The sequence below is a fragment of the Geotrypetes seraphini genome, chromosome 4 (genome assembly GCF_902459505.1).
Source record: "Geotrypetes seraphini chromosome 4, aGeoSer1.1, whole genome shotgun sequence".
Classification (NCBI taxonomy): domain Eukaryota; kingdom Metazoa; phylum Chordata; class Amphibia; order Gymnophiona; family Dermophiidae; genus Geotrypetes; species Geotrypetes seraphini.
Window position 1 is genome coordinate 275,211,517 of NC_047087.1, and position 18,603 is coordinate 275,230,119.

Consider the following 18,603-nt stretch of genomic DNA (forward strand, 5'->3'; position numbering starts at 1 on the left):
AAGAGGGGGCTGAGGAGAAGGCAATGTTGGAATCCTGCAACCCCCCTCCCCTATTATCCCTGAAAGCATGGGTTGGGGACTACTGCTGTCTATACTTCTGAGAGTTCTCCAGAGTTTTTCAATTGTATAAATCTTTTGCCTGTCTGGATATTGCTGCTGCTTTTCAACTCCAAGTGTTCCTCAGCCCTGTGATAGAATTTTTAGTAGATAATGTGTTTAAATATAAAGAAAGAAAAGAACTATTTACAAAACTTCCATGAAACTCATGAAGGGGATGGCAATGTGCTAAAGGATGAAGCCCCACACTAGGGGGGGGGGGAAGAGAGAGGGGTGGAAGATATTGCCACCTGCCTCTCCCATAGAACAGTGCCTTAAGGGGATTCAGAGAATTTAGAGAATCTCCTGAGGGCAAGCTACTTTTGTCTGATGTAGAGGCTGCCTGCTTAACCAATCAAATTCAGAGTAGTGTAATCAAGGCCTTCAGCGGGCTGGGTGAATCTCCAGCCCAGCTGTGCGTTCTTTTTTACTTTTTGCTGATGCAGTTTGATTGGTTGAGTAGGCAGCTTGCTGCAGGGCTGGGGATTCACTGAAGGACCTGACCGCAAGCCACTGCAAAATCTCCAAAATAAATTCACAGAAATACTATTCAGATTGATTTCCATTTGCAAATTTATCAAATGTTATGCTTCATCAATTTCATATATGTGGCATTCTCTTTAAAAATGGTATAAGGGAGACGCTTTTCTTCAGCTTGGCAAAATTTAGTCAAAGTACAGTATATACATCAAAACTTGCTTTTACTACCCAAATGAACTGCTACACACTGTTAAAGCACTTCAAAACATTTATGTTATTAGGTATGTATAATATACACTAATAACTGCATTTCATACAGCTTCAAATTGCAAGCGAAATACTATAAAATGTTGGAGACTCTCTTGGTTTTGTCAAGCTCCCTTGATGTACACTAGTTGGGTAACTTGCATGATCATTATAGCACATAGAGATGTCTTCAGCAAGCTGGTATTGCCAGCCACAATTGGATGCAGATATTTAATTTGGCTAATAATGTATTTCATGAATGTTTTAATTGATATATCCCATTCATTTTTGGTTGGATCCTGCAAATGTTGCAAATCTAAATTTAATAGACCTTTATTACAGAAAAATACAAGCTGCTTAGTTGACTAGTTTTAACAGAAGCCATGTAATTTGTTTTGTTAGGTACTAACAATATAATGTAACAAAAATGTAATAAAAGGGTTTTTTCCTCTTTTGCTTCCTCTTCTATATGCCTCCAAATGCATTCAGTGGATCATCAAATATACTTTCCGCTTTAACTTCAGAAGCTGATTGAGAAGATCGATCTTTAGGTTTTGGCATTTTCATTTGGTTGCCAGATGTGAAGATATCATCTTTAGAGTAAACAAAGGGTAGATAAGCCTCAATTTAACAACAATCAAAAGATATATAAATACATTATGATTATCATATTACTTTGTTGATACAGGGAATCTCAACATATCAATGATAATGAGCTTTAAAGATAATGTGCTTTAAAAGACTTCAGTGATATCAACTATTATATGTAGTCTGGATATTACATTTAGGAAAAAATCTTTAATTTTTTAAGACGCCTCAGCCCCACCACTCCACCGCAGAAAAGAATCTTTATCACGCGGGAAGCCTAGTGTGGTGCTTCATCATTGGCTGTCTGTATTTGCAGTTATTGATATTACTTATTTCGTATTAGTATACTTTTAAATCCAATAGTGTTAATCTAACATCTATAATATTAGTACTAGTAGTAAAGGTAGTACTTATCTCAGCCTCAGCCAAACCAAGGGAGCCAGACCCGACATGTTTCGCACGGTGAACGTGCTGTATCAAGGGTCTCCCGAGGTCGCCAACGTCATCCGACTCCAAAAGTTAGTAAGTCAAAGATCTTTGACTTACTAACTTTTGGAGTCGGATGACGTTGGCGACCTCGGGAGACCCTTGATACAGCACGTTCACCGTGCGAAACATGTCGGGTCTGGCTCCCTTGGTTTGGCTGAGGCTGAGATAAGTACTACCTTTACTACTAGTACTAATATTATAGATGTTAGATTAACACTATTGGATTTAAAAGTATACTAATACGAAATAAGTAATATCAATAACTGCAAATACAGACAGCCAATGATGAAGCACCACACTAGGCTTCCCGCGTGATAAAGATTCTTTTCTGCGGTGGAGTGGTGGGGCTGAGGCGTCTTAAAAAATTAAAGATTTTTTCCTAAATGTAATATCCAGACTACATATAATAGTTGATATCACTGGTCATTTGTACAGGCTGGATTACTGTTAATAACTATTAGTGGCCATTACAATAGTTGCTTAAAAGACTTCAGTAGCATCACAATGTGCTTTGACCTCTATGTTTCATACATTTAGTGGCATGTTACATAGGCAACATTTCAAAATGTTTGTGGTTATCACACACAATACAAATTACACTCCTTGGACACAATGAAGGAGATTGCTCAATATCAGGGGTGCTTAGCACCCAATGGCACCACAGAGCAGTTTTCCATGCATGTGGCTATCCTATAAAGCATGTGATCAGAGACAAACATGCACTTACCAAGGTCATACCACAAAGTGATCCGATTTTCCAAAGATTACTATTGAACAAAACTGTCCATAACCAACTTCAATTCAGAAATCTAATCTAAAATCAAATATTGAATTTGAGTACAAGGGGTATCAAAATGTGAGTCTGGTATTCAAATTTGAATGAAACTGGATGAACCTAATATCCTTAGGAAGGGTCCCAGCCACACAGTAGTCTAAGATTTTTATAAACAATATTGTTGCAGGGCTGTCAGGTAAGATTTGCCTCTTTGTGGACGATACCAAAATCTGCAATAGAATAGACACCCAGGATGATGTGAACAACATGAAGAAAGACCCGGTAAAGCTTGAAGAATGATCTGAAATTTGGCAGCTAAAATTTAATGCTAAGAAATGTAAGGTCAAGCATTTGGGCTGCAAAAACCTGAGGGAACAGTATAGTTTAAGGGGTGAAGAACTTAAGTGCACGACAGAAGAGCGGGACTTTGGTGTGATTGTATGTGATGATCTTAAGGTGGCCAAATAGGTTGAAAAGATGATGGCGAAAGCTAGAAGGATGCTAGGGTGCATAGGGAGAGGTATGGCCAGTAGGAAAAAGGAGGTATTGATGCCCCTGTATAAGACTCTGGTGAGACCTCATTTAGAGGAAGGCTACTAAAATGGTGCGTGGTCTTCGTCATAAGGCGTATGGAGAGAGACTTAAATATATCAATCTGTATACTTTGGAGGAAGGGCGGGAGAGGGGAAATATGATAAGAGATGTTTAAATACCTATGTGATGTAAATGCGCAAGAGTTGAGTCTCTTTCATTTGAAAGGAAGCTCTGGAATGAGAGGGCGTAGGATGAAGTTAAGAGGCGATAGGCTCAGGAGTAATCTAAGGAAATACTTTTTTACAGAAAGGGTGGTAGATGCGTGGAACAGTCTCCCAGTAAGAAAGCCTGGGATAGTCACGTGGAATCTTTTAGAGGAAGAGATAATGGTTACTGCCAATGGGCAGACTGGATGAGCCATTTGGCCTTTATCTGCCATTATGTTTCTATGAGATGCTTTTCTAATAGGTTCTGTTCTGTGGATGTAGGTGCAAAGTGCACACATGCAGTCAAGAGTATGCAGCTGCTGCTCCTTTGGAGTAGCCTGTGGCTCAGGGTTGAAGGAAGGAAGCACGATAGCTGGATTGATGTGTACGTCCTAAATTAAATATTGTTTCAAAGGTTTCGGTGACTTCATGACCGGTTTTTGTTTTTAAAGAAACGACCCATGCATATTTTGACAGGATATCTATTACCGTTAAGATGTATTTGTAACCGTTGTTATAACGGGCAAAGGCTGACATGTCGACTAAGTCGCTTTGCCACTGTCTGTCAACTTCCGACACAATTGTTTTATTTCTTTTAAAATGGATTCTAGCCGGTCTGTGTAAATTGTATGCGTTTTGACCGGTGATCAAATCCACCACATCTTTTCTCCAGACTGTTATATCACTCTTTATCCCAGGACAAGCAGGCAGCATATTCTTTACGCATGGGTGACGTCACCGACGGAGCCCCGGTACGGACCTTTTTAACTAGAAAGTTCTAGTTGGCCGCACCGCGCGTGCGCGAGTGCCTTCCCGCCCGACGGAGGAGTGCGTGGTCCCCAGTTTCTTCGTTTCCGCGGAGCGAAGAAGACGCGTGTTTTTTCAACGGCCGTTGAAATCTTCCCTTTTGCCTTCCCGCTCGCGAATTTTTCCTGTTATTTTACTTTCTTACCTTCGGGTTCCTTTTTTCTTTTCATTTGCAAAAAAATTACTTTCTTTTTCTTCTTTTTCGAACCAGCCCCGGCGGGGCCTGTTGCCACTATACAGGCCTCCGGGTTTGATTTTGCGAAGGCCGTATTTCCATTCATGCCCCCGCAGCCAGGTTTTAAGAAGTGCCAGCGGTGTGCACGCCCGATCTCCCTCACTGACCCACACAATTGGTGCTTGCAGTGTTTGGGTCCTGAGCATCGGGCGGACTCCTGCACCCGCTGTGCCACTCTTAAAAAACGAACACTTAAAAATCGCCAGATCCAGCAGAACATCCTATTCGGCACCGGGTCTGCGATGGAATCCACGGCGTCGGCGGCGGTACCACCAAAATCGACTCCCACCACTTCGACGATGCCCGATCCGACATCGGCGCAGCTGGTGCCAGGTAAGCCGGCTAAGAAGCCTTCCTCTTCCCTCGAGCGCCCCCCAGCCACAGTGGCGGCACCGACCTTACCGGCTTCACGCCGACCCCGGAAACGCTCCGCCCCGATCTCGGTGAGTGCCTCGTCATCGGCCTCCTCATCGCCAGGGCGTGGAGCGGCACCTATGGAACCGAAACAAAAGAAAGCGGTTCCGGTGCCACCCCTGGATGACCGCATCGCGGCCATCCTCCAGAAGCAATTACAGGAACAGCTGCAGCATCAACTCCAGCACCTGTTACCCACTATCCTGGCACCGCTCCTTTCGGTACCAGACCGGCCCGAGCCCCGCACCGAACAACCGGTATCCACCCTATCGGTGCCACTTAATACATCCATGCCGATTCTCTCAGCTGAACAGCTCCGTGCCCATCCTGTAGTTCCCTCACATACCACTACAGATCCACCTCGGGACCGGGCAGGGCACCGTTCTTCCCGAGACCGGGACCGACACCGATCTTCCTCTCCCGGTACCGTTTCGGTGCGCTCGGGCAAGTCTCTATCTAAGACCCACCATACCGAGCCTTCCACCCCGGTTTCTCGGCATGTGCAACCGGAGGTCCGGGACCCGGACTTATGGGAAGAATCCCCTCCCGGTACCGAGGAGGATGTCTCCTCATCGGACGAGGAACCCTCAGCGCCCGATACCACTTCCAAACCTGAGCAATCCTCATTCTCCAAGTTCCTCAGGGAGATGTCAGCGGCTTTGTAGCTCCCTCTAGAGTCAGACTCCAAAAAATCCCAAGCCTTTCTGGAGGCCCTGGATTTTGAACAACCGCCTAAGGAGTTCCTCAAGTTACCCGTGCATGACATACTACGGGAAACCTTTTATAAAAACTGGGAGAATCCCCTCACAGTCCCCGGGGCCCCCCGTAAGTTAGATAGCCTTTACCGGGTTATCCCTATCCCGGGGTTTGACAAACCTCAATTGCCCCATGAGTCTTTCCTTGTTGAGTCCACCTTGAAGACGACTCAGGGCGCCAGTGTTTATGCCTCCACCCCTCCTGGCAGAGAGGGCAAAACTATGGACAAGTTTGGCAAAAGGCTCTACCAGAATGCCATGCTGGCCAACAGGGCGAACAATTACACCTTCCACTTTTCATTTTACATGAAACACCTGGTCCAACAGCTGTCCGCCCTTCAAAAATATATTCCAGAGAGAAAGATTCCACTTTTTCAGCAACAAATTTCCAGTCTCCTTCAACTGAGGAAATTTATGGTACGCTCTATCTACGATTCTTTTGAGCTGACCTCTCGTGCCTCTGCCATTGCTGTTGCCATGCGCCGCCTGGCTTGGCTAAGAGTATCTGATTTGGACATCAACCACCAAGACCGTCTAGCCAACGCTCCCTGTCTTGGGGATGAACTTTTTGGGGAGTCCCTGGATTCAACCACCCAGAAACTCTCGGCCCATGAGACCAGATGGGACACCCTGGTTAAACCCAAGAAAAAGGCTCCACCTGCTCGACCTTACAGGCCACAGTCCTCATATCAACGCAGGCCGCTCAATCCGCCTTCACAACAACCTAGGCGGCCCCGTCAGCAACAACACCACACCCAGGCTCAGTCTCAGTCCAACCAACCTGCCAAGCCTCTTCCACCTTCCAAGCCCTCTCAGCCCTTTTGACTCTTCTCTCCAGGGCATAGCCAGTCTCCCGCCTTCATTGCCTCTTCCTCAACCAATCGGAGGCCGTCTCCACATCTTTCTCAGCCGTTGGGAGGTCATCACATCGGACCAGTGGGTCCTCAACATCATTCGCCACGGCTACTCTCTCAACTTCCAGACTCTTCCACCGAACAATCCTCCCGTAGAGTCTGCTTCTCACTCCTCCCAAACCCCCCTCCTCCTGAGGGAGGTCCAATCCCTCCTTCTCCTCAATGCCATCGAAGAAGTGCCTCCGGCCCAAAGGGGTCAGGGTTTCTACTCCCGCTACTTCCTGGTTCCCAAGAAGACAGGAGACCTTCGTCCCATCCTCGATCTCAGGGACCTCAACAAGTGTCTGGTCAAGGAGAAGTTCAGAATGCTCTCCCTTGCCACGCTGTACCCTCTTCTCTCTCAACACGACTGGCTATGTTCCCTGGACCTCAAAGAGGCCTACACTCACATCCCAATCAATCCGACTTCACGTCGCTACCTCCGTTTTCAGATACAGCACCGTCACTATCAGTACAAAGTGCTACCTTTTGGCCTCGCTTCATCGCCCAGGGTGTTCACCAAGTGCCTTATTGTGGTGGCGGCCTTCCTCAGGTCTCACAACCTCCAGGTGTTCCCCTACTTGGACGATTGGTTGGTGAAAGCACCTACATCACCACTTGTGCTTCAAGCCACTCATCACACCATCTCTCTCCTCCATCTCCTGGGGTTCGAGATCAACTACCCCGTCGCATCTACTTCCTATGCAGCGACTTCAGTTCATTGAAGCAGTTCTCGACACCACACTAATGAGGGCGTTTCTCCCCTCCGATCGTCAACGGAACCTGCTCCACCTCTGTCGTCAGGTGCTCCTTCATCACTCCATTCCTGCCCGACAGATGATGGTCCTCCTGGGCCACATGGCCTCGACGGTACATGTGCTTCCCCTGGCACAACTCCACCTCAGGACACCCCAATGGACTCTTGCCAACCAATGGTCACAGACCACGGATCTTCTTTTTCATCCCATATCTGTGACATCGTCTCTTCAGCGATCTCTTCAATGGTGGTTGAACTCCTCAAATCTTTCCAGGGGTCTACTCTTTCATCTGCCCCCTCACTCCATGATCATCACCACGGATGCCTCCCCCTATGCGTGGGGAGGTCACCTCGGAGATCTACGCACCCAGGGACTCTGGACCCCTCAGGAGCGTCAACATCACATCAATTTCCTGGAACTCAGAGCCATGTTCTATGCTCTCAAGGCCTTCCAGCACCTTCTCTGCCCTCAGGTTCTTCTCCTGTGCAATCAAGTCGCCATGTACTACATAAACAAGCAAGGCGGCACCGGATCTCGCCTCCTTTGTCAGGAGGCTCTCCGCATCTGGACCTGGGCCATGGCCCGCAATCTCTTCCTCAAGGCTGTCTATATCCAGGGCGAACAGAACTCCCTGGCCGACAATCTCAGCTGCATCCTTCAACCTCACGAGTGGACTCTGGACCCTTCAACACTCCACTCCATCTTTGCTCGCTGGGGCACTCCGCAGGTGGACCTCTTTGCAGCCCCTCACAACCATCAGCTGCCCCAGTTCTGTTCCAGACTCTTCTCTCCTCATCGTCTGACCCCAGACGCATTCCTGCTCGACTGGACGGATCAGTTCCTCTATGCCTTTCCTCCACTACCTCTGATGTTGTGCACGTTGTCCAAACTCCGCAGGGACAGGGCCACCATGATTCTCATCGCTCCTCGGTGGCCTCGCCAACACTGGTTCTCCCTCCTTCTTCAGCTCAGCTCCAGGGAGCCCATTCCTCTTCCTATGTTTCCTACTCTACTTACGCAGCAACGTCAGTCTCTACTGCATCCCAATCTGTCTTCGCTCCACCTGACAGCTTGGTTTCTCTCGGGCTGACCTCGCCAGAGAATCTATCTCAGCCTGTCCATCGCATTTTGGACGCTTCCAGGAAACCGACCACCCTCCAATGTTACCATCAGAAGTGAACCCGGTTCTCCTCTTGGTGTCGACGGCATCATCACGATCCCACCTCATTGGCGGTGGAAACTGTACTGGACTATTTGCTCTCGCTATCCGACGCTGGCCTCAAGTCTACCTCAATCAGAGTCCACCTCAGTGCCATCACTGCGTTTCATCTGCCTATCCTCGGAAAACCTCTGACGGCTCATCCACTGGTTTCCCGGTTCATGAGAGGCCTCTTCAATTTCAAACCACCTCCGAAGCCTCCTCCTGTCGTCTGGGACCTGAATGTGGTTTTATCAGCCCTCATGAAACCTCCTTTTGAGCCTCTTGCCACAACTTCGCTCAAACTTCTAACATGGAAGGTGCTTTTCCTCATTGCCATCACCTCTGCCAGGAGGGTTAGTGAGCTGCATGCACTGGTCGCCGATCCACCGTTCACTGTTTTTCACCATGAGAAGGTGGTTCTGTGTACCCATCCTAAATTCCTTCCCAAGGTGGTCTCGGCTTTTCACCTCAACCAGTCCATTGTGTTGCCTGTCTTTTTCCCTAAGCCCCATTCTCATCCTGGGGAACAGGCGTTGCACACGCTGGACTGTAAGCGTGCCCTTGCATACTACCTTGACCGTACCAGGGCTCACCGCTCGTCCCCTCAGCTCTTTCTGACCTTCGATCCTAACCGTATGGGTCGTCCTGTCTCTAAACGGACGCTTTCCAACTGGCTGGCTGCCTGTATTGCGTTCTGTTATGCTCGGGCCGGTCTATCACTGGAAGGTGCTGTCACGGCCCACAGGGTTAGAGCTATGGCTGCTTCTGTGGCTTTCCTCCGTTCCACGCCCATCGAAGAAATCTGCAAGGCTGCCACTTGGTCCTCAGTTCACTACTCACTACTGTCTGGATGCCTTCTCCAGACGGGATGGGCACTTCGGCCAATCTGTGTTACAAAATTTATTTTCCTAATGGCCAACCATCCCTCCTCCCTCTCTGTTAGCTTGGAGGTCACCCATGTGTAAAGAATATGCTGCCTGCTTGTCCTGGGATAAAGCACAGTTACTTACCGTAACAGGTGTTATCCAGGGACAGCAGGCAGATATTCTTATGTCCCACCCTCCTCCCCGGGTTGGCTTCTTAGCTGGCTTATCCTAACTGGGGACCACACACTCCTCCGTCGGGCGGGAAGGCACTCGCGCACGCACGGTGCGGCCAACTAGAACTTTCTAGTTAAAAAGGTCCGTACTGGGGCTCCGTCGGTGACGTCACCCATGCGTAAAGAATATCTGCCTGCTGTCCCTGGATAACACCTGTTACGGTAAGTAACTGTGCTTTTTAGCCGCTTGAAGTAGAGGGTTAATGCCTCCATAGCTTCCTGCCGCATATGGATCATAATAAGTTTCAAGTTTATTAGGATTTTATATACCGCCTATCAAGGTTATCTAAGTGGTTTTTACAATCAGGTACTAAAGCATCTTCCCTCAAATTTGCTTCAATAAAGATTCCTTCATAGCTCTGCCTTTTTAACAGAGCCCTGTTAGGCGACAGCTGCTTTTGTTTTGATTTTTTTTTCAGATTGTTAAGACAACAGTAGGGGGCCGGGACAAGTTCAGACATGTTTAAACACACCTCCACCTCTCTCCCCCTTGGCTTTATCAGGGGAGGGGTGCTACAAGGGGCTTATCAGCTGTTACCATGACAATAGGGGAGCTGGCCCATTAACCATTAGCTCAGAATTCCTACTGAAAAGTGTGTTAAAAGCAAATGCAACCTTTTCTCGTTTGTTTCTGCCCCTGCTCTGTTTTAAAAGCAGGAAAGATTTTGTGAATGCCTTTTGTTTTGTGATCTGCTCTATCCGTGAGCTCTTAAACCCTGTCTTTTAACTAAAAACTGTTAAAATAAAGACGTTTCTTTTCTGGCCACATCATTTCCGGGTGGGGGTTTTGACTAAGTCTGTTTCCCCTATTTCCGCCTACGTGGTCAGAAAAGCGCATTTCCGCCGCATCATTTACCCTATTTCCGCCTACGTGGTCAGAAAAGCGCATTTCCGTCGCTTCATTTACCCAATTTCCGCCTATGTCATCAGAAAAGCGCATTTCCGGTAGGGGAAGGCACTCCCATTTCCGGTGATGTCATCAGAAAGCGTATTTCCGGGGTCAAACACGCCCCCATTTCCGGTGATGTCATCAAAAAGTGCATTTCCGGGGTGGGACATGAGGGGGCGGGGCAATGGGAGGGGCGGGTCCATGGGCAGGGTCATGGGCGGGGCTACCACCAATCATTCCTATGGGAGGGGAGGGGCCATGGGTGGGGCGGGGCCATGGGCGGGGCTACCACCATTCATTCCTATGGGGGGTGGGGCATGGGCGGAGACTAAGGTGGGACAATGGGCGGGGCTTAACCCAGAAGTGAACGCTGATTGGTCGATCCTTATCTCTGACAGCTGTCAATCATTTTGACATGAGGTGTACCCATTATACTACTGTTATGGAAAGGGAGATGCTGGACTATGGACAGGGGAAGGAGCATGGGTGATGGCTCACCTAGGACATGTTACTCTTGAGTATTTTTTTTTTTTGTGAATTCAAATATTATGGGATAGACAAACTAAAAAGTACTCATTAAGCAAGACCCAGAACTGGACAGTGTTGGGTGTTTTCAGTTATGAGTATACTTTACTGTTCTGACAAATCAGTAGAACCTACCCATTTCATCATCAAATATCGACTTGGCTTCCACTTTTATCTTCTTCTTTTCTTTTGGTTTTACAGTTATGTCAGCAAAAATATCTGTGCCATCACCAAAGAGAGTAGACTTTGCTGTCTTCTCATTTGTTTTCCTCATTAGTTTAGTTGCTTCTGTAGCAAATATATCATCCTTATAAAAGCAGACACAAAGGAAATTGTAAGTATACCAAGTGCCATAAAAGTGCTGAGCAAAATAAGTGATGCAAAAAAATATGTAGATTAAGAATTTTTTTGAATTTTAATTTTCCTTTCAAACACTGAGCTATAATCTCTCACTATATAATCCATTTTAAGGAAAAATTTGGTCTCACCTATTTTCTTTCTTTGATAACCACCAGACAAGTCTAGAACTGATGGGTTATGTCCCTGAGCCAGCAGAAGAACTAATGAGCTGTGAACTCTGCATTATAAGTAACATACAACGAAGAACTATTAAACAAGGATCACAGTGCAATCATAATCCAATTCGACCTAAGCAGCAAATTTAACCTAGCAGAAGGTCTGAGATCTTCAGTGATTTAGGGGCCCAATCCTCTCCTGGTTCCAAGGCTTCCTAATCACGTAAGGATGGACAGTTACCACCTCCCAGTGGGGTCCCCTCCAAGGATCTCCACTTTCACCATCAGTGTTCGACCTTCTAATGCAATCCTTGGGAGACAACCTAGATCTCGCATAAATAAAACATTTTTTCTATGCAAACAATGATCATGCTACTATGAACGACTACATTAACCAACGCCCTCACCACGGTCAAAAAATGTGTCTATATCATTGAAAACTGGACTGCCACCACTGCCTTAAACTAAATAAGAACAAAACCAAATTCCTTTGGCTAGGACCCTCACCTGACCCATGCTCCTTGCCATGGATTACAGTATACAGCATAGACTTTACATTAGAACTACAATCATGAATCTTAGGAGTAGAAATTGATAACCACCTATCCATTAAGAGCCACATACAATCAATAATAAAACAATCTTTCCTTGTGATGAGAAAGCTAAGATCAATCAGAAAATACTTTAAAACAGAGGCTTTCCGAATCTTAGTGAAATCCCTAATCCTAACTCAACTAGACTCATAATGTAATACAGTGGTGCCTCGCATAACGGACGCCTCGCACAGCGAACGCTGCGCACAACGAACTTTATGTCTTGATCCGTACAACGAACTTCGTTTCACACAACGAAGTCGCCCGAGCTGCATCCTTCCGCGCAGGCACTGCGCTTAACTGCCCTCTCTCCGCCTGGTTCCCTCTTGCCCCCCCCCCCGACTCCCCGACACGATCGGGGCAAAAAGGAGCCCAAGCCCTCTTGCCCCGCCGATTCCCCAACTCCCCACACAATATCGGGCCAGGAGGGAGCCCAAGTCCTCCTGGCCACGGCGACCCCCTAACCCCACCCTGCACTACATTACGGGCAGGAGGGATCCCAGGCCCTCCTGCCCTCGACGCAAACCCCCCCCCCCCCCAACGACCGCCCCCCCCCAAGCACCACCGACCGCCCCCCCAGCCGACCCGCGACCCCCCTGGCCGACCCCCACGACACCCCCAACCCCCTTCCCCGTACCTTTCTGTAGTTGGCCGGACAGACGGGAGCCAAACCCGCCTGTCCGGCAGGCAGCCAACGACGGAATGAGGCCGGATTGGCCCATCCGTCCCAAAGCTCCGCCTACTGGTGGGGCCTAAGGCGCCTGGGCCAATCAGAATAGGCCCGGGAGCCTTAGGTCCCTCCTGGGGACGGGGCCTGAGGCACATGGGCCCAACCCGACCATGTGCCTCAGGCCCTGCCCCCAGGAGGGACCTAAGGCTCCCGGGCCTATTCTGATTGGCCCAGGCGCCTTAGGCCCCACCAGTAGGCGGAGCTTTGGGACGGATGGGCCAATCCGGCCTCATTCCGTCGTTGGCTGCCTGCCGGACAGGCGGGTTTGGCTCCCGTCTGTCCGGCCAACTACAGAAAGGTACGGGGAAGGGGGTTGGGGGTGTCGTGGGGGTCGGCCAGGGGGGTCGCGGGTCGGCTGGGGGGGCGGTCGGAGGTTCTTGGGGGGGGCGGTCGTTGGGGGGAGGGGGGGTTTGCGTCGAGGGCAGGAGGGCCTGGGATCCCTCCTGCCCGTAATGTAGTGCAGGGTGGGGTTAGGGGGTCGCCGTGGCCAGGAGGACTTGGGCTCCCTCCTGGCCCGATATTGTCGGGGAGTTGGGGAATCGGCGGGGCAAGAGGGCTTGGGCTCCCTTTTGCCCCGATCGTGTCGGGGAGTCGGGGGGGCAAGAGGGCTTGAGCTCCCTCTTGCCCCGATCGTGTCGGGGAGTCGGGGGGGCAAGAGGGCTTGAGCTCCCTCTTGCCCTGATCGTGTCGGGGAGTCGGGGGGGCAAGAGGGCTTGAGCTCCCTCTTGCCCCGATCGTGTCGGGGAGTCGGGGGGGGGGGGGCAAGAGGGCTTGAGCTCCCTCTTGCCCCGATCGTGTCGGGGAGTCGGGGGGGCAAGAGGGCTTGAGCTCCCTCTTGCCCCGATCGTGTCGGGGGTGCCAGGGACCACACGGAGTCACCCACCGTACCACCCGATTCGGGTAAGCGCAGGTATCGGTGGGTGGCTTATTTGCGGGGGGGTGCCTTATTTTACATTTTTTTCTAAAAAGGGGGGGCTGTCTTATTTGATGGCCCTGCCTTATCATCGGGGAAACACGGTAGAAAAAAAAAAAAAATGAACAGTTAAGTCCCAGTTTTTGCCGCTGAGACTCTGCCCTCTCACTGTAAAATTAGACTCTACTTAGTCTGTCTTTAAATTTAAAAAATGTGTGTTGTTTTAAAAAACAATTATGTTTTTAGATGTATCTAAATAAAAATAATAACCAAAAATTTATCTTTTTTTATGTCATCTTAGCATATTTTATGCTACAGAACGAATTATTTTTTTTAACATGTATTGTTATGGGAAAACGCGTTTCACACAACGAACGTTTCACATAACAAACTTGCTCCTGGAACGGATTAAGTTCGTTGTGTGAGGCACCACTGTACTAGATCTTTATTCTAAAACGTTGTTATCGCGTCTATAACTAGTTCAAAATGCAGCAGTAAGACTCGTATATGGACTATGGAAATTAGAATACCTAGAGCCCTACTATATGAAACTACATTGGCTACCCATAAACCACAAATATCAAGTTTAAATTAGACATCACTGCCTTTAAGATCTTGACTGGCAACGTCCCCAACTACATAACAGTCGGCCATCCTACTCCAGGATGCCTCCAACAAATATTCCACCAGAAATCTTCTACTTAAAATCCCAGCATGCAATAATATAAAGTATACCAGGCAAATTATCTTATCCATCCAATATCAACTAGAAAAATGCTGAAACCAACTACTCCTTACATTACAATCTTGTGACCACTATCTCAGATTCAGAAAACTTTTAAAATAATTTCTATACCAAGACAAGTAGACAACCCTGAAATAACTAAAATGGTAATTATAAAAGCACATTTCTAGACTGTCTAAGACAATGGTGAGCCAATGATGACCTACTTGAACTTTTAACTATATATTTGTAACTATGACCTAACTGTATTAGTAACTATACTGATCTACCTGTACTAGCAACTCTATTGAATGTCTGTGTCAAATTGTCCATTGTAACTTCCTGGATAACTGACCCAACCTCTTGTAATGCAATCTGACTTTGAACTGAATAAGTAAACACGGAATAGAAAATTTAATTAACCAAAGAGCCCATGAGCAGCCGCCATAGCTCAGTATTCTTGAAAGCAAGCAGATAGGACCCTCCTATTTTTCTTCACCTTTATGGTAAAAGAAGGGATCTGATCTCAATCTGGGAACATCCAAAGTCCTATGCCCTTCTGCACTGCAAAGGCTTTTCACTGCTACTGCTGCTAGACATACCCAGAGTTGTACATAAAACATTCAAGTGACAGACCCTGCTCAGCAGAGCTTACAATCTAACCAAGCAGACAAACAGAACAAGTAGGGTGTTAGAGTGTTTCTCAGAGAAGGATAAAATAAGAGTGAGTGCTTTACACATGAGAGGGAATTAAAAACAATCTCGAAAAAGTAGCTTTTAGCCTAGTTTTGAATACTACCAGAGACAGAGCTTGATGTATGGACTCAGGCAGTCTATTCTAGGCATAAGGTACAGCAAGAGACTGCGGGAATTCACAGCAGCCATTCAGTTAGCGACTCTGCAGGAGCATAGGAAGATTGCTCCTGTTCACCACTGGACCACCAAGGATTTAAAAGGTGCACCAGTGAAAGTTTTTAGAGTTGGCTGGGAAAGGAGGCGGGAGGGATCCCTCCTGTCCCAGTCCACCACTGGACCACCAAGTCTTACAGCAGGTCAGGTGGAGGCCTATAAGGCATCGGGAGAGGGGGGAGGTGATGACAACGACAGGGTACAGAGCCTGACAGTGAAAAGGGGGCTGGGTGTAGAGCCTGGCAGGGCATGGTACTTGAATAGTAACTCCCCTTGTTTATATTCTAGTCAACCTTTTTTCCTCCTTTTTTGAAGGAAAAAGGTTGCCTCTGTTTATATTTGGGTCAGTTTATATTAAGAGTATATACGGTATATTGCTTGGTGTTATTGATTTGTACATTCTCCATCCCAGACATGCCCCCTGTGTCAAAAAATATTTTTAGTGTATGGGTAGTGCATGTACATAGCAAAATTACTGTGGTACGTCTCAGTGCGGAATGTAATTTATTTATTTTTTTTGCTATTGCAGCTTTGAACAAGAGTCCCATTTTATTTTGACAATTTTATTTGTGAACCCGTGATACATTTGTTTGATTTATTAGACTACAGCTTGGCAGAGAACTTCCCTCTTTGGCAGGAGTATAGGAGATGACCTACTGAATACAGGAGACTTTGCAGGGAGTTTTGTGGTTATTTGTGAATTACGCAGTTTCTCTCACTACTGCACACTTGCAGAAGTTCAAGAGCACTTAACATATTCAGACCTCATCAATAATTAAGGGTTTAAGTCCTACAATAAGCAAATCTCTCCGAGCATACAACCAATTGATTCATAAGATAGAAATGGTGTATCTGGGGCAAAGAAAACAAACAAACAAGCTAAGTCATCCACCCTCACTATCTCTTTTTTTTTTTTCTTTCTTTATGATTTTTCATTTTAACAATCAAGCATATCACATCTTGAATACAAATCAAACATTTCAAATCAGAAAAATAGTTAAAATAGGAAAATAATTCTATTTAGTTATTTAACATAGAAACATAGAAATTGACGGCAGATAAGGGCCACGGCCCATCCAGTCTGCCCACCCTAATGACCCTCCCCTGCCTTTACTTTGCGAATAGATTCCACGTGTCGATCCCATTTGGCCTTAAAATCAGGCACGCTGCTGGCCTCAATCACCTGAAGTGGAAGACTATTACATTACATTACATTACGGATTTCTATTCCGCCTATACCTTGCAGTTCAAGGCGGATTACAAAAGATTTGACTGGACATTTTCCAGTGAAGATACTTTTTTTTTTTTTTAAACATAGGGAGATAGCTGGATAGAATCATATGGGAACTTAAGGGATGGATATTAAACTGACAGTGCAGAACTGTGAGAAAGAGACAAATGGAATACAGTTAGAGAGGGTAAGATTACAATCTATTTTTGGGGTTTGTTTACTTAGAAGGTGTTTAGGTGATTAATTTGGGGGAGAATTATCTGGAGGTAGGTGAATCTTCTGGAGGTAAGAGAGGAGGGGTTAAGATATTTGGATGTATTTTTTGAAAAGCAGGGTTTTGATTTCTTTTCGGAATGTTTTGAAGTTGTCTGATATTGTCATCAGATTGGAGATGGAATGGTTGAGTTTTGCTGCTTGTGTTGCCAGAAGGTTGTCAAACATTTTCTTGCGTTGTGTGCCTTTGAGTGGAGGGAAGGCGAAAGGGTTCGAGGTTCTTCTGTGTCTTGAGGTGGAGATCTGGTTTAAGCGGTTGTTTAGATAGGAGGGGGAAGAGCCGTGTAACGCTTTGAATACTAGGCAGTGGAATTTAAATTGAATTCGTGCTTGTATGGGTAGCCAGTGAGAGTCTAAGAAGGCAGTTGTTAAGTGATTGTATTTTCTAAGTGAATAGATCAGTCTGAGGGCGGTGTTTTGTATGGTCTGGAATTGTTTTATCATGGTGGCTGGACAAGGAAGATATAGGGAGTTGCAATAATCCAGCAGACCTAAGACTAGGGATTGGACGATTAGTCTGAATTGTGCTTGGTTGAAGAATTTTCTGATTTTACGTAGATTTCTCATGGTTAGAAAAGCTTTCTGGGTCGTCTTGTTGATCTGGGACTGCATTGTGCAACATCTGTCTATCGTAACTCCGAGGAGTTTTAGTTCGGGTTGTATTGGGTATTTGGTATTTTTGATTTTCAGTTCGGTGATGGTAGGAGTTTGGGCCTTTTCGAGCAAAAGGAATTTTGTTTTTTCTGAGTTTAGTTTTAGTTTGTGATCCATCATCCATTTTTCTACTGTATCTAAGGTTGTTTCTAGCTTTGTTGTGGTGGCGGTCTCTGATGGGTCGAAAGGGAGGAGTATGGTGATGTCGTCAGCATAGCTGAAGGATGTGACATCTAGGGTATCAAGAGTGGCTCCTAGGGAGGAGATAAAGAGGTTGAAGAGCGTAGGTGAAAGAGGTGATCCTTGTGGAACTCCGCAGGGATTTGCCCATGGCTCTGATTTGATATCATTGTATTTTACCCTGTAGGTTCTAGATTTGAGGAACCCTTGAAACCATTTGTAGACCTTGCCTAAGATTCCTATGGCGTCGAGAATCTGTAGTAATAAGGTGTGGTCAACTAGGTCAAATGCTGCGGAGAGGTCTAGTTGTATTAATATCATTTTTTTTCCTTTGCTAATGTGTTGCCGGGCTGTATCTAGTAATGTGACAAGTAGAGTTTCTGTACTATGGTTAGTTCGGAATCCTGATTGTGATGGGTGGAGTAGGTTATGTTTTTCCAGGTATTCGGTGAGGAATTGTGCAACTAGGCCTTCTATTATTATAACGTACATTGGTATTGAGGCAATAGGTCTGTAGTTGGAGGGGCTATCTATTGGGCCGATCAACCACCCTTTCGGTGAAAAAGAATTTCCTGGTGTCCCCGTGCAGTTTCCCGCCTCTGATTTTCCACAGATGTCCTCTTGTTGCCGTGGGACCCTTGAAAAAGAAGATATCCTCCTCTGCATCGATGCGGCCCGTGAGATACTTGAAAGTCTCGATCATGTCTCCCCTCTCTCTGCGCTCCTCGAGCGAGTATAGCTGTAATTTATCTAACCGTTCTTCGTACGGGAGATCCTTCAGTCCCGAGACCATCCGGGTGGCCATTCTCTGGACCGACTCCAGCCTCAGCACATCCTTATGGTAATGCGGCCTCCAGAATTGCACACAGTATTCCAGGTGGGGTCTCACCA

General features: G+C 46.8%; 1 protein-coding gene across 6 annotated transcripts in view; it reads right to left on the reverse strand.

The window, feature by feature from the left end:
- Positions 1 to 1,139: 1,139 nt before the first annotated feature.
- The window catches only part of LOC117359122 (WASH complex subunit 2A-like), a 151,786-nt gene continuing 134,322 nt past the window's right edge, over positions 1,140 to 18,603 (reverse strand). For 5 of the 6 annotated variants that reach the window (XM_033941320.1, XM_033941315.1, XM_033941316.1 and 2 more), the window contains 2 exons: positions 11,126 to 11,297; positions 1,140 to 1,415 (listed from right to left, as the gene is read on the reverse strand). In XM_033941320.1, coding sequence (XP_033797211.1) covers positions 1,288 to 1,415; positions 11,126 to 11,297 — 300 coding nt within the window. In that variant the 3' untranslated portion in view covers positions 1,140 to 1,287. The remainder of the gene's footprint in view (positions 1,416 to 11,125; positions 11,298 to 18,603) is intronic. The other variant, XM_033941319.1, reaches the window with a different exon arrangement.